The sequence below is a fragment of the Larus michahellis genome, chromosome 8, assembly GCF_964199755.1.
Source record: "Larus michahellis chromosome 8, bLarMic1.1, whole genome shotgun sequence".
NCBI lineage: Eukaryota > Metazoa > Chordata > Aves > Charadriiformes > Laridae > Larus > Larus michahellis.
In genome coordinates, this window is record NC_133903.1 from 31,888,406 (window position 1) to 31,901,297 (window position 12,892).

At 38.0% G+C, this 12,892-nt stretch overlaps 1 protein-coding gene across 2 annotated transcripts; it reads right to left on the reverse strand.

The window, feature by feature from the left end:
• Positions 1-495: 495 nt before the first annotated feature.
• LOC141747581 (coagulation factor XIII B chain-like) lies at positions 496-11,559 on the reverse strand. Of its 2 annotated transcripts, none has more exons than XM_074598064.1 (11): positions 11,477-11,559; positions 9,502-9,702; positions 8,805-8,990; positions 8,181-8,357; positions 7,855-8,031; positions 6,130-6,309; positions 5,698-5,790; positions 4,827-5,009; positions 2,797-3,000; positions 2,134-2,316; positions 496-1,434 (listed from the first exon to the last, which is right to left on the reverse strand). In XM_074598064.1, exons 1-11 carry the CDS (start codon positions 11,556-11,558, stop codon positions 1,223-1,225), a joined length of 1,878 nt encoding a protein of 625 aa, XP_074454165.1. In that variant the 5' UTR covers position 11,559; the 3' UTR covers positions 496-1,222. The 2 variants fall into 2 exon arrangements, with proteins under 2 accessions (XP_074454165.1, XP_074454164.1); XM_074598063.1 differs by lacking the exon at positions 11,477-11,559 and adding an exon at positions 9,835-10,674.
• Between the last annotated feature and the right edge of the window lie 1,333 nt (positions 11,560-12,892).

A 12,892-nucleotide genomic window follows, 5' to 3' on the forward strand; every position in this document is an offset into this window, starting at 1 on the left:
GAATAACATCAACTAGAAATAAAAGCTATAGTGAACATCTAGTTCAGATCTACGCGTCACACATCAGAAGTTCATTGTTATTTATCTTCATTTTTAAATGCTGCTTTACAAAGCAACGACCTTTTAATCTTCGGAACAGCATGTAAGATTTTATTAACCCTTTTTCCCCAACAAACGGTTGGCTGGGTTTTGATTTGTCTGTTTCTTGAGTGCTTTGATTTCTTTGTTTATTTATTGATGTAGCGCTCGCAGAAGCCATGGCAAACCATAGGGAACAGCATACATGCAATGATACCACAGAAAGACAGAGTTTAGAGGCAAAATACAGAAGAGACCCTTACAGTGACTTTCTTATTAAAACACACTAAAATGAGTGCAAGGCAAACATTGTCTGTATTCCCGAATTTTCTTCATATCTTCAGTCACACAACACCTTCAAAGGTGGAGCCCCAAGAGTGCCAACGCTTAAGTGTCATAGGAAATCAAACAAGCTAGTTGGATTAGATATTTTAATAGTTTAAATGCTCTCAATTAGCAAAACAAAGATGCGTGCTTGACTTCTTTTTTTAAGAATAATAATTAACTACAGAGTAGAATTTTCATATTTTTAGGTTTTAAATGGTTTCACAGATCCATTAAACACTATTTTAATTTTTTTAAATACTTGCTTTTTTTTTTGTGTCCCTCGAGCTTTGTCTTTTAGAAGCTTCTTACCTGTGAAGCGAGACATGGGTGCGTTAAGAGGTACAAAAAATAGGCCTCTCCTTTCTCTCTGTAAAATTAGAGTTTAACATCATGAAGGGCATGAAATTAAATCTCCATTTAGCTAGATTCTGTAGTCACAAAAGCACTCACGCTGTCAAAACCACCAATATCACACAGGGCGCTACTTGCTCGGCCTCTTCTCATCATGGCCCATTGTCCAAGTCCTCCAGATTGTGACGCACACTCAAGTTTATCACTGTAAGCCTTACAAAACTTTGTCTTAAATTTTCTGTGCACACGCCAATATTGCATTCTTCTGCTGCATTCCCAGTCCTCGTACCACAAAGCACTTTCACTGCCCTCCCCCTTCATCTCAGAGCCAACAATGCCCCTGAACAATCGTTTCTCAAAGCTGACTGTTGTGACGTAGAAAATATGAGCCCATCTTCGTTCAGCTGCTAATACCAGAAAAAGGACACGCACATATCTTTCCTATAAGCTTTCCCGAAGTCCAAACTTATTTTCCTCTTTCAACACATCTTGGATATGCCAGGTGTCCTCTCTTACACTGCACTTGAAATAAAGTTGTACCAGATTCTTCTCCAAAATGGTTCTCTTTACAGTAAAATCCAACATAATCCCCATGGTAAAAGTAAACTTGATTCTTATAGAACCCTTGCAGCAGCACGTTATTTTTCTCCATTTCGTTTTTTGACAAAGTACATGGCTCTAAAGAAGAGAGACATAATCACTGTTATAAATCAATTATTTTTGAAATCACATTGTTTTGACTAGTCTACACTAAAAGTGTAGATTAATTCCCATTCTCTTATTATGCATGAAATCACTGTATTTTGGATACTGCAGGCATTTCATATTTAAGAAAAAAAAATAAATTAGCCAGACAAGCTTACACTTGTTGCTATTAAAAATTTCATCTCTAACTGAACAAACTGAAGCTGAGATCTTAAAGTTCTAGTTGACAATACTCAATTTATTAATTCCAAGTATCTGAATTTAGAAAGAGTTGGGGTTGTTCAGCCTGGAGAAGAGAAGGCTCTGGGGAGACCTTGTTGCAGCCTTTCTGTGCTTAAAGGGGGCTTATGAGAAAGATGGAGACAGACTTCTTAGCAGGGCCTGTTGCAACAGGACAAAGGGTAATGGTTTTAAACTAAAAGAGGGTAGATTTAGAATAGCTATAAGGAAGAAATTTTTTACAATGAGGGTGGTGAAATACTGGAACAGGTTTCCCAGATAGTTGATAGATGCCCCATCCCTGGAAACACTGGTCATGTTGGATGGGGCTCTGAGCATCCTGATCTAGCTGAAGATGTCCCTGCTCACTGCAGGGACCTTTAAAGGTCCCTTCCAACACAAACTATTCTACGAATTACAGAGAGAAATGAGTGCTTATCTTTTCACACCTACCTATACAAACTGGTGGTGAAGTCCACTGTCCTCCAGAACAGTAAATTCTCTCAGATCCTTGCAAAAAATGATAGTCAGAGCAATTATACTGCACTGAAGAACCACTGTCATACTGGGCCAGGGGTGGGAGAGTGAGAGCACCATTCGCAATAGAAGGTGGAGAGTCACATTTTTCTGCAGGAACTGGAATTACATTAGAAACATTTGAGAAAGATTCAGCTTAAGAAGATAACAAATCAGCAGTTTTAAATGCCTGTCAATGGTAGATACCTATCAACGCTCAGATAGTGTCTTTTCTTACTATTTCCTCATGTCTCAGATCAGAATGCAATCTCCTGCTTAATTCTAACCATAAGAAATCCCTTGTGTGCATTTGTTTGCAGCTGTTTTTCTACAGAGCTTTGAGATCCCTGGGCTTGGAAAATGGCCCTTCCCTCCTTTCCACAGCCTTCCCCATCAAAGGGAGGTGTATTGTTTCTCCATGCTTGGCCGTATTTAACAATATAGCTGTCTTGTGCAAGGACATCTCTGTATATCTATACCCTTAAACCCTAGCCACCTATTACTTACAACAGATTCTAGGCCTGCACTGCCAAAGCAAATTGTTTTTAAATAGGTCTGAGATTGATTAATTAAAAAGGCAGTAACAAAAAATTGGTTTACCTTGCATAACACATTTTGGATAGTTCAGTCTGCCGTGGTTACACTGTGTCCTCCCAGGAGATGGAAGGGTAGTCTGGAGAAAACGGTATCCCTCTTTACATTCAAACTCTACAAGATCACCATGTAGGAAAATTAATTCTTCCTGTCTCCATTTCAACTCTATGTTGTTGCTGTTCATATCAGTTACACGAAGAGTGCATGGTTCTAGGAAACAAAAGTGTACTTCAATAAAAAGCAGCCTTAAGTGATTTCTTAGCTCCCTTTTGTAGGAGTCAAGAAAGAGAAATCCAAATGAATATTCTAAAATGTTTTAAAATCTTGCAAGAAAAAGAACCATAGATGCATATCAAAAAGAATGCAAATGTAAAGAAATGGGCTGAAGAAACAGAAATAATATGGAGAAAAAAAAAAAAAAAAAGCCTGAACCGGGAACAGTAAATCACAGAAAACTCACACTTTTGACAAAATCTGTTTTCTGCAAGTATTTGTAAACATGGCATCTTGGGTTTACCATTGAAGAAGAAAAGAGCTTCTTTACTGTAACTTGAAAGGATTTTTTATAATGAAAACAGTCACCCATCAGAATGAAGCTGTCAGGTTTGGCTGACGGGTTTGGTAAGCCCTTCAGGGACAATTGTAGTTAATACACAGTAAATTTAAACTGTTAACCTAAGGAAGTGTTTTGACAATTCCCTTTCTTGGCTTTTTTCCTTGTTTCGTCACTGTTAAAAGAATGTAGAGAACTTCCAAAAACCTTTTGGTAGTTTTGTGATCTTCTTTGGGCTTCTCCAGGTTACTCAAGGTCCATATTATTTTGGTTGCTTTCTGACAGGTTTCTTAAAATTTAGTGCCAGGATCCCATCAGGTAGCCTTGCTTTGCGTTAGACAGTTAACCTCATTAACTTCTGAAACCACCGTTCAACAAAGCCTGGCAGAGGGACAGTTATAAAAATAAATTTCTCCATGTTCCACAAGAACCATTGCCGGAGAGATGCCCTTATTAATGCTTTGCTGAGGGAAAGGTAAGGAGGAATCTATTATTACACCTTCTGATGACCTTAACAACAGGTCAGTACGATATATGAAACTAACGACAGTATGTGCTCCTTCTGGTCCGATTAGGGGAGGGTTGAAAAGAAATCTCAGCAAACATGGAAAGGATGGTGTGGTTGTTTGGATGCTTAGGAGACAAATAACGCTCATAGGAAATGAGTTTTCATTATTTCACAGGATTTGTTAAATTTGAGTATTCACATCCAAGAACGCTGATCTGGACCTTTCAATCCAGACAAGGTACATTTTATTCATATAGAAAGTAGTAAGTAAAACTGAATTGGTTATTTATTTGTATTTCCACAGTAGATTAAAAACTTAAGTGAGACGGTTTAAGAAAGGATGCTAATAAAATAGAATTATTTCATTACAGGAAGAAAGGAAAGATAAACAAACAACTCTTGTAGATCATCAGAAGTAGTATTCCTGCTAGTATTGGTAAATTCCTCATGGGAGTTTTATACATCATTTTGAACAGCATACATAAGAGCAGCATGGAAAAATTAGAAAGTCCCAGAATTAATTAATAAAGACACATAATAAAAACAAAGGCTGAAGATTTAGAAATGAAAGTCCAAGAAGTCATTGTATTCCACGTTAATCATATCTAAAAGCCATTTTGTCACTGCCTGCAGTCATTCCTTCTAAACAACTATTGAAGGACAGGAAGAAATTCACTGAATAGAGAATGAGAGAGGAAGAAATTACAAAATCCTCCTAGGTCGCTGGGATAGCTACGTTGTACAACAGCTTATTCAGGAAAACAGAGGAATCAGTTTAATTGAGTAAGAACAGGCCAGAGGACACCTAGCAGGAGTGGCCTAGGTATATTTGATTTTGGCTCATCCTCTTGTTTCTGGAATCTTTATTAACTCAAATGAAAGAGAAAAGGTGGTCATGAAAGGATGATCTAGAAGTTCTTTCCAGTTTTACCTTTCTATATTAGGTACGATAAAGCTTCTTCCTACAAGACTTACCTAAGCAAGTAGGTCGTTCTGTCCAGTTTCCTTGTTTGCAGTAAACAGTACTAGGTCCATCCAAAGAATGGTAATGCTGACAACCATATTCTACTGAGGAACCATTTTTGTAACTTGTCAATACCGGACCAAGAACACCACCATTTTTAATCACAGGTGGAGAGGGACAGTTTTGCTCCATTTCTAAGATGAGGTAGGGAGACATGTAATTAGACCTTTAAAACAACGTTAGCACTGGCAAAAGTATCAGACTAGCAGTAGACCGAGCAAAAATTTACATACAAATAAAATGTAGAGCAATATAATTTCTTTTTCAAATTTCATTTTCAGAAACTCTATGCTTGCCTTACTGAATTGCAGACAGGGATTCTGTTTCTCTCTAGACTCCGCATCTATGCCCGCTCTTGACTCTTGCTGGTTTACACTCAACATAGATTAGTTCTTTTTCTGTGATGAGACCCTCTTTATTTGTTGTTTGAAATGTTTAGCCCATGTGTGGTTCAAAATAAACAAAAGGAACTTCACTGGAACTATTAATCAAAGGATCAGCAGAATACTCCTGAATTTGCATGTTCAGACAACATTAACAGAAGGCGTACAAAACGACTGAAGGTAAATGCTAATGTATGAAATGAAATTACAAATACAGCACAGGCTTATAGGTGTAGGTTATAATCACCAGAAACAAGCAATAACGGCCTTTCATTCAGTCAGTCAGACCGCTACATTGACGTCTGTAGCACATACAAACGCTTTCAAGGGTAAGGAAGTGTACTACAGCAAAAGAGTAGTAAGGGCAGTCACAAAACACCTATAGCAGCATTGGAGAGTACTGAAGTCCCTTTTAAATGGAAAAGCAATGTTCACCTACTCATGTCTTCATCATGATATGTGCTGCTTGTCCGTACTGCTGCATGTTCCTCGCGTGATGGTGGTGCCTCAGATTCCCCTTTATCCATAGTTCCTATAACCATAGCAGAAACTTAGAACCAGTGTTCTCAGAAATAACTCATTTTCAAATACCAAAACTGACAGACGCTGATGTGTTATAAGATGTAATAAAATCAGTCTTCCAGGGGAGCACTAACACAATACGGATGTCAGTCGAATTCACCTAGCTCATCCTTTCTTTTTGCGAACAACAGATTGTCTGCAAATTATGCATCACTTTACCGCTCAAGCATTTTAACAGAGGGAGATATAAACCGTTTTGCAGATATGGAAACTGAGGCTCTCCAGAAAATTAAGGCATTGTTTGAAGAATCGTTTCTGTTCAGTTGTCAGTCTTCACAAAAGTACTAACCAATACAAATAGGGGGTGATGTCCATTTTCCTTCTTCACACTGGATTTCCTCAGATCCTCTTATTTCAAAGCTACTTTGACACCGTATATGAACTTTGTCTCCATTATGATGTGTTCTTCTAAGTGTGATGATGCGGGCATGAGGAGGAAGCGGTGGTGGAGGGCATTTATTTTTTACATCTGAAAAGAAAAAATGCCTATTTTTTTCTCACTAATCAAACCCATGTACACAATTAATTTTACTACACAGCACGCAAGACTATCACTCAAGACATTTTTGGGTTCATCCAAAGTAACTGTTTACTCCCATTTTCTTAGCAAAACAGGATACCAGAACAAAAAATTGATTAAAGGACTTCAGGAAATAGAGATTTCCCATACCTTCCATTGATGTAATATGTAAAGCAGTTTAGACATTAATTCTAATGCTACAGAAGCAGCAATAATCACAGCCCATTTCCTATCCCCAAATTAAATTTGCGATTCCTGTGTCCTCAAAACTAGATTTAGGCCACGTTTTCAACTTCATGAGCACCCTGCCTTCTCTGCACTCACCCAAGAAAAATTCCTGCTGTGTCATCGGGATAAATACAGGGCTGGAGTCCTAACACGTGCCACTTAACTGAGAGATTCTAGTGCCTTTTAAACGCTACTGTATCTTCTAGGAAAGGAAGATGAATTCCACCTTTGTACTCAAACACATAGTTTTCTACAAGATCAGCTATAAAGGAATTACAAGACACTAATTTTACTGAAAACTGTGCTTAACATATCTATATTTTTTAAAGGCTAAATATATATATATATATTTAATCTCAAGCACTCCACACACAATGATTATTAAATTTGCTTTAGAAAATGTACTTTACAGGAAAAATTCCTGTAAAAATAGATTGGAAGAGAATACCATATATCTATCTTAAGCCAATAAAAATGATTGATTGTCCCATTCCCTGTCATCAACACCTGGCCTCCCTTGTATGTAAAGCAGACAATATCCAGATAAGACAACAACCTACAACTATCAAGGTATGTTGAACAATATTATAAATTCTCAGCTAGCCTAAATGTTGATTTGTACTGGTTTCTGCCTTCTCTTCTGGTTCACTGGGCCTTTCATTCTTTTGGAAGTTTCTTTTCTGATAGTCTCCACTATCCCCCATTGATTGGGGAAGTGCCATTAAGTGCTAAAGGTGTGTTTCTGTCCTTGGGATGACCCATCTAGTGAATTCTGTTGAAAACACATACAGTTTGGTGAGGCTGTAAAGCCAAAAAGTACCACAATCCCCAAGCTCCAAGGAAACCTGTTACAAATTTTCTTCTTTAATGCCTCTTAAGAGACATGTTCTCGCCTCACAAAATGGGATTAAACATGCTTGATTAAACCGTCATGCAATCTGAACGTGTTTAACTTGGGGGCAGGGGCTGAACAACTTCCCTCTATTTGTTGATTCCTGCTTCTTCAGGGTACAACGTACAGCGAAACAACAGCAAGAGACAGTATCTGCTCTATTGTTAGAGTCCACTGAAAACTCATTCCAGTTACCATCACCTCCCTCCCTGCTACCTTGGTTCCACGTCCTTCAACTACCACTTGATTTCTATTTAGGCTGTGAATGGGTAGAAAAATCATATTTTTATTTTGTGTTCATAAAACATTTTGTGAAAGAAGGTTCCAGTATTTCATTAATAATTTGAAATAGTAAAACTATAAAAATAACATACCTTCACACACTGGAGGGTCTGGGTGCCATCCAAAGTAATAACATTGAATTAGGTCAAATTCACTGACAGAATAATTTTCCTCACAGAAAAAGTGAACTACATCTCCCTCTTCATAGACTTTCTTCACAGGATAGAAACCTCCATGTGCTATTGCACTCAAAGAGGAGCAAGTTATTTCTAGGAAGAAAACACACGGCAGTGAGAACTGGTTCAGGAAGGCTTCCCCCAGCCCCAACACATTCTAAAACAAGCCTTTTTGTAAGCTTTTGTTCATTTGTAGAATAAATCACAGTCCAAACAGAATTACTTTCCAGCCCGTTACTTACTAGTGCAGTTTGGAGTGAGGGACCACCCATGCGCTAGACACACTGCTGCTTCTGTCGTGTTTCCTCCCGCAGTGTGATACCCCTCGTCACATTTGTACAGCAGCGTTTCATTCACTCGAAGCTCTTGTCGGGCTGTGAAGTAGCTGCCGTGATGTAAATTGGGTACCTGACACGACTCTAAAATAAAGCAAGCATATGCATAATATAAATTGCTCTTTTCATTTCAAGTTATTCTTCTAAAATTTTCCTTACATTGACATTAAAAGTGGTCATATTGGAAGCAAAAATCTTTGCAAGTAATGAGTAATTAAAAATGCAGTAGTTTGCACAAATTTTCCAGTCTTCATTTGGGAAGAAAGTTTGAACGGCAATAGATTTATTTGACAAAATGCAATTTCATCTATACGGATTCCTTCTACATATAGTTTTATCTATACCAATTCACAAAACAAGCAGCACATGGAATCCCACAACTTCATTGCAAGAGGTATGGCTGACAACCCGCCTTAGAAGAACTCAAACGATAACCTAACACAGGCCGTTTGGCCTTGTAGGTACAGCAAGAACAGCGGAATTACATGGTATAGGAGACACATTATAAAGGAGGGAAACACAGAATCCTACCAAATTTTCTGGTGCAGCTTGGCTGGGAGGACCATCCTTCTGGCCGACATTGCACCGTGTCCTCAGTGCCACCACTTGGAGTGTGGTAGCCTGGATTACATTTGTATTGCAGTTTCTCCTGTATTTTGAAGTATGTTTCTGTACCGTAAAAAAAGCCATTTTCCAGAAGAGGCTTGTTACATTTTTCTAAAAGAAAGGAGACAGACTGGTTAGAAAGAAAGAATTAATGGAATATTTTTGTTCTCTGATAAGTAACGGGGGGCTTTTAGCCATCCTGATCTAATCTAGTTTTCTTGACCTATTAAAGAAACTCTACCACAGTCATCAAGCAATGCACCAGACTGATGGTAATAACATTGAACACAACAACCAAGGGGTCTGGGAGCTAAGGAGGCTCTAGAGGATATACAGCTGAGAGGAAATTGTCCATTAGTTTTCTCAAAAATAAGGAAACGGGGCAACTTTCTTGGACTTCTTTTAAAAACATATGTGGTAAAAGCCCTTAAAATAGATATTGTTGTAAAGACATTCCATATATAAACATTTGTAGTTTGTATACACAAAGGCCTGATTTCACCTTGTTGCCCTTATACATTTGACCCCTCCTGCTTTGCAGCTTCTGTTCCTGCATGTTCAAGGAACTCTGGCCGAAAGTTTCCTGCTAGAAGCAATGAGGAGGTTACTAGAGCTGACTCACTGTAGCATTGGGGCACTGGAGACCAGCCTTTTGCTGTACAAGTTATTCTGCCGTCTTGGGTCCCAGTTTCAGTTGTGTAACCGGCCATACAAGAATAGGAAAGTTTTTTTTCCTTGCGCATAGGGAAATAGTAGCTTTTGAAATTATAATAGTACTGGGCAATCTCTCCATTTTCTATGCGTGGCAAATCACAAGGTTTATCTGCAAAAAGATAAATATATTTCTCACTAGAAGCCTCAGCCCTGATATGAACATTTTTTGCGTTTCTTTGTGTAACAGCAGCTGGATTGATTCAGGCCTTCAAACAAGGTGAATGAAATTCTGAATACTTACAAGCACAAAGGGTCTTGTGAGACTCACTGAAATTAAGGTATGTTACAATTCCATCAGCTTTTGTTCTTTAGGTTCACAGGAACATCAGCTGTAGAATGAAACTTCCTAATGCGAGTTGGGCAAAACTGCTGCAGGACACTTTTATTTGACTCTCTATGTAGCCCAGAAGATGTAAGCACGAGCACCCTTCGCTGCATAGGCACATCGATGCCTGCTCTAAAATCCAGTGGCCACAGGGTCAAGATGCACTATGGCACAGCTCCTCATTCAGCAAGTGTCATCACAACAGCAGGACAGACCGCCAGGGGCAACACAGGAGTTAAACTTGCTGAAGGAAGGGAACTTAAGAACAGAGTCAATGGAAAAGAAAGAAGTGGAGGTTAAGGAAGGAACAAGCAGAACCGCAATTAAAAAAAAAACCAAACCAGTAATAGTAGAAAACCTTTAAAAGGAGTTGTGCTGAGTATGACATTAAGTTGTTATTAAAAAAAAACCCAAAAAAACCCAACAAAACCAAACCAAACCACTCCAGCAAAATGCAATCCTTCTGTTTGGATTTCTTCTAAAATTACCCTTTGGGTCTCCAAAATTCTCTCCATGGAATTACAAGGCAATTTAACCTGAAGGATCAATTCTTAAAAACTGAATCACCACCTACAAATCTCACGATTGGGCAGAACTTTGCCATGAGTTGGCACCGCTGCATTCACCCTACACCTATTAGAACCAAAACAACTATTGTTCCTTCACCCAATAATGTTGCTAGAATTTACTGCATTTACTAGAATCTTCTGCAAATTTAGTATTTTTTTAATAATCCCCTTCCTCACATAGCCACTGTACCACATCTAAATAAAAGAAAACAAAAATCCAAACACCAAACCTGAGGGTAATTAAGATTTTTGAGTAATTAAAAGACAGAAATGCTTGCTGCTACCTAAATACCGTTTGTCTGACTCTCCAAAGCATATCAGTGTGATTTCAACTGCTTTCATAAGGATAAAACTCTAGTGAAGACAGAGGCAGTTGCAACAAATATGTCGGAGTTAAATATACACTAGCAGATGCCAAATGAAATGCAAAAAAGAAAAAAAAAAAGAGGGACTTTTTTTTTTTTTTTTCAATGAATGGAGGTATACCCTCATATACAGTTCAGAGCTTTGTGAACTTGCAGTACAAGTGCTATGCAAACTATATAAACCCAGGAATTTTACGCAATACTGAAAACAGGGATAGGAAATGCAAACACCCCCCCAGACTAGCTGCTGCAGGTACCATTTAACTTCCACTCCTTTGCTTTATGGCAAGCCAAAACACTTCAGTCACCAAGGCATTTCATTATATAAAATATTTTAATAGTACAAAAATCAATTTGCATAAGTGCCTAAAAACCACTCAAATTTCAAAAGCTTTTTCTGAATAAAAATCTGAACTTTTCATTACAGCTTTGAAGTTTATATATAAATCTGTAGCCCTGAGCTACAGTGACGGCTGCATCATGATCATCAGCCATCTCACAACAAAATTATATTTTAAAAAAAAGCATTTACTCTTGGGAGAGATATGAAAGACTTAAGTTACTTTAGACTGTATGTTCTAGATTCAATGTACATTCATTAACAATAGAACTCAGTATATTTACCTTCTGCACAGAGTTTGCCTGAATACATCGTAACTAGGAAGAAAAAACAGCTTTGAAATCTCATCTTCATTACCGTCTCCATCTACAGTTTCCACCACCTGTGCAAACTCCAGTTAGGTATTACTTTTGTAAATAATTAACTGGATTTTTAAATGGATTCATAAATGACTTAGTGTCCATGGTATTTTGTAACAACTTATTTCACTCAACACTAATTTCATTTATTTCAGTTCTCCAAATACCTTAACACTAGACTTGCAGAACTCAACTACCATTTGGCATCCTTTACACCAGCAAAGAGGACAGAATTTATATTTTACAGTGAAACCAGGCAACAAGCTTACGGAACAATTTAAACAAATTCAACACTGTTCCCCTCAGAACCTCATGAGTTTCAAGTTTAAAGGGCATTCTGTTACCAGATTGTTTACCTTGGCTGAAGTAGGAGGAAACAGAAAATTCCCCCCCTCCTCCAGCCCACGCTCATATAACCAGTCAGTTGCATTCTCTATATTATTCATTCTAGAGGCTCTTACATTAAGAAGATAGCCACTAGTGTTATGTGACTGTTGGCTTTTGTTGTATACAGGTCACCCCTTTTGAGTCTTTTTTAAACAAAAACAAGCAAACAAACAAACAACACCACCACCAAAACAAAAAAACAACCAAACAGAAAAAGAACCTTCTTTACAGTGCATTATCACCTGATTGACTAATGGCTACCAGTTGATTTAGCATCATGTTCCACCCTTGGAAGGCATAATCTTTAAGTATGGGAGTGGGAGGCAGTTTTCTTTTTCCTGGCCTTGCTTCAAGAAAATGCAATTCCAAGGCACAAGAGAACAGAACGTAAGGGAGATGCCATGATGAGCACCATCTATTCAGCCAGATGAGACGCATGCTTGTACGTACTGCACACTTCATAGGAAGAAGGCACTCACAAATCACCTCCCTTAAAATATCAGGTCAGAATTTCTAAATTCACTCTTACAACATCCCATTGTTCCATCATAATCTTGTAGTGTTTAAAAAAAAGAAAAAGGGAATTCTAAAAAAGAATAAAAAATAAAAATAATCTTTTTCCTACAGTCACACATGATCCCTCGAAACCTTGCTGGAAAGTAAACTCAAGCGCCCAAAAAACAGTAGCCAGTTTTGAAATCCACAGACTATGCCTCCCTTCCTACCCGTACCTCTCCAGAACAGACAAGTCAGCATAACTGTCCCACAACAAACAACTGTTTTTAATAGCATTCCACAATATTTAATCAGAGTGAGGAATACCATGCTATTTGTAACCTTCACTGTTGTGTAATAACAATACATTACTGCACAAGTGAAATTTCCAGGGCTTACGATTTTACTATACAATTCCTTTAGGTAGTAGTACAAAATAGGATTTACAAAGCTGTATAC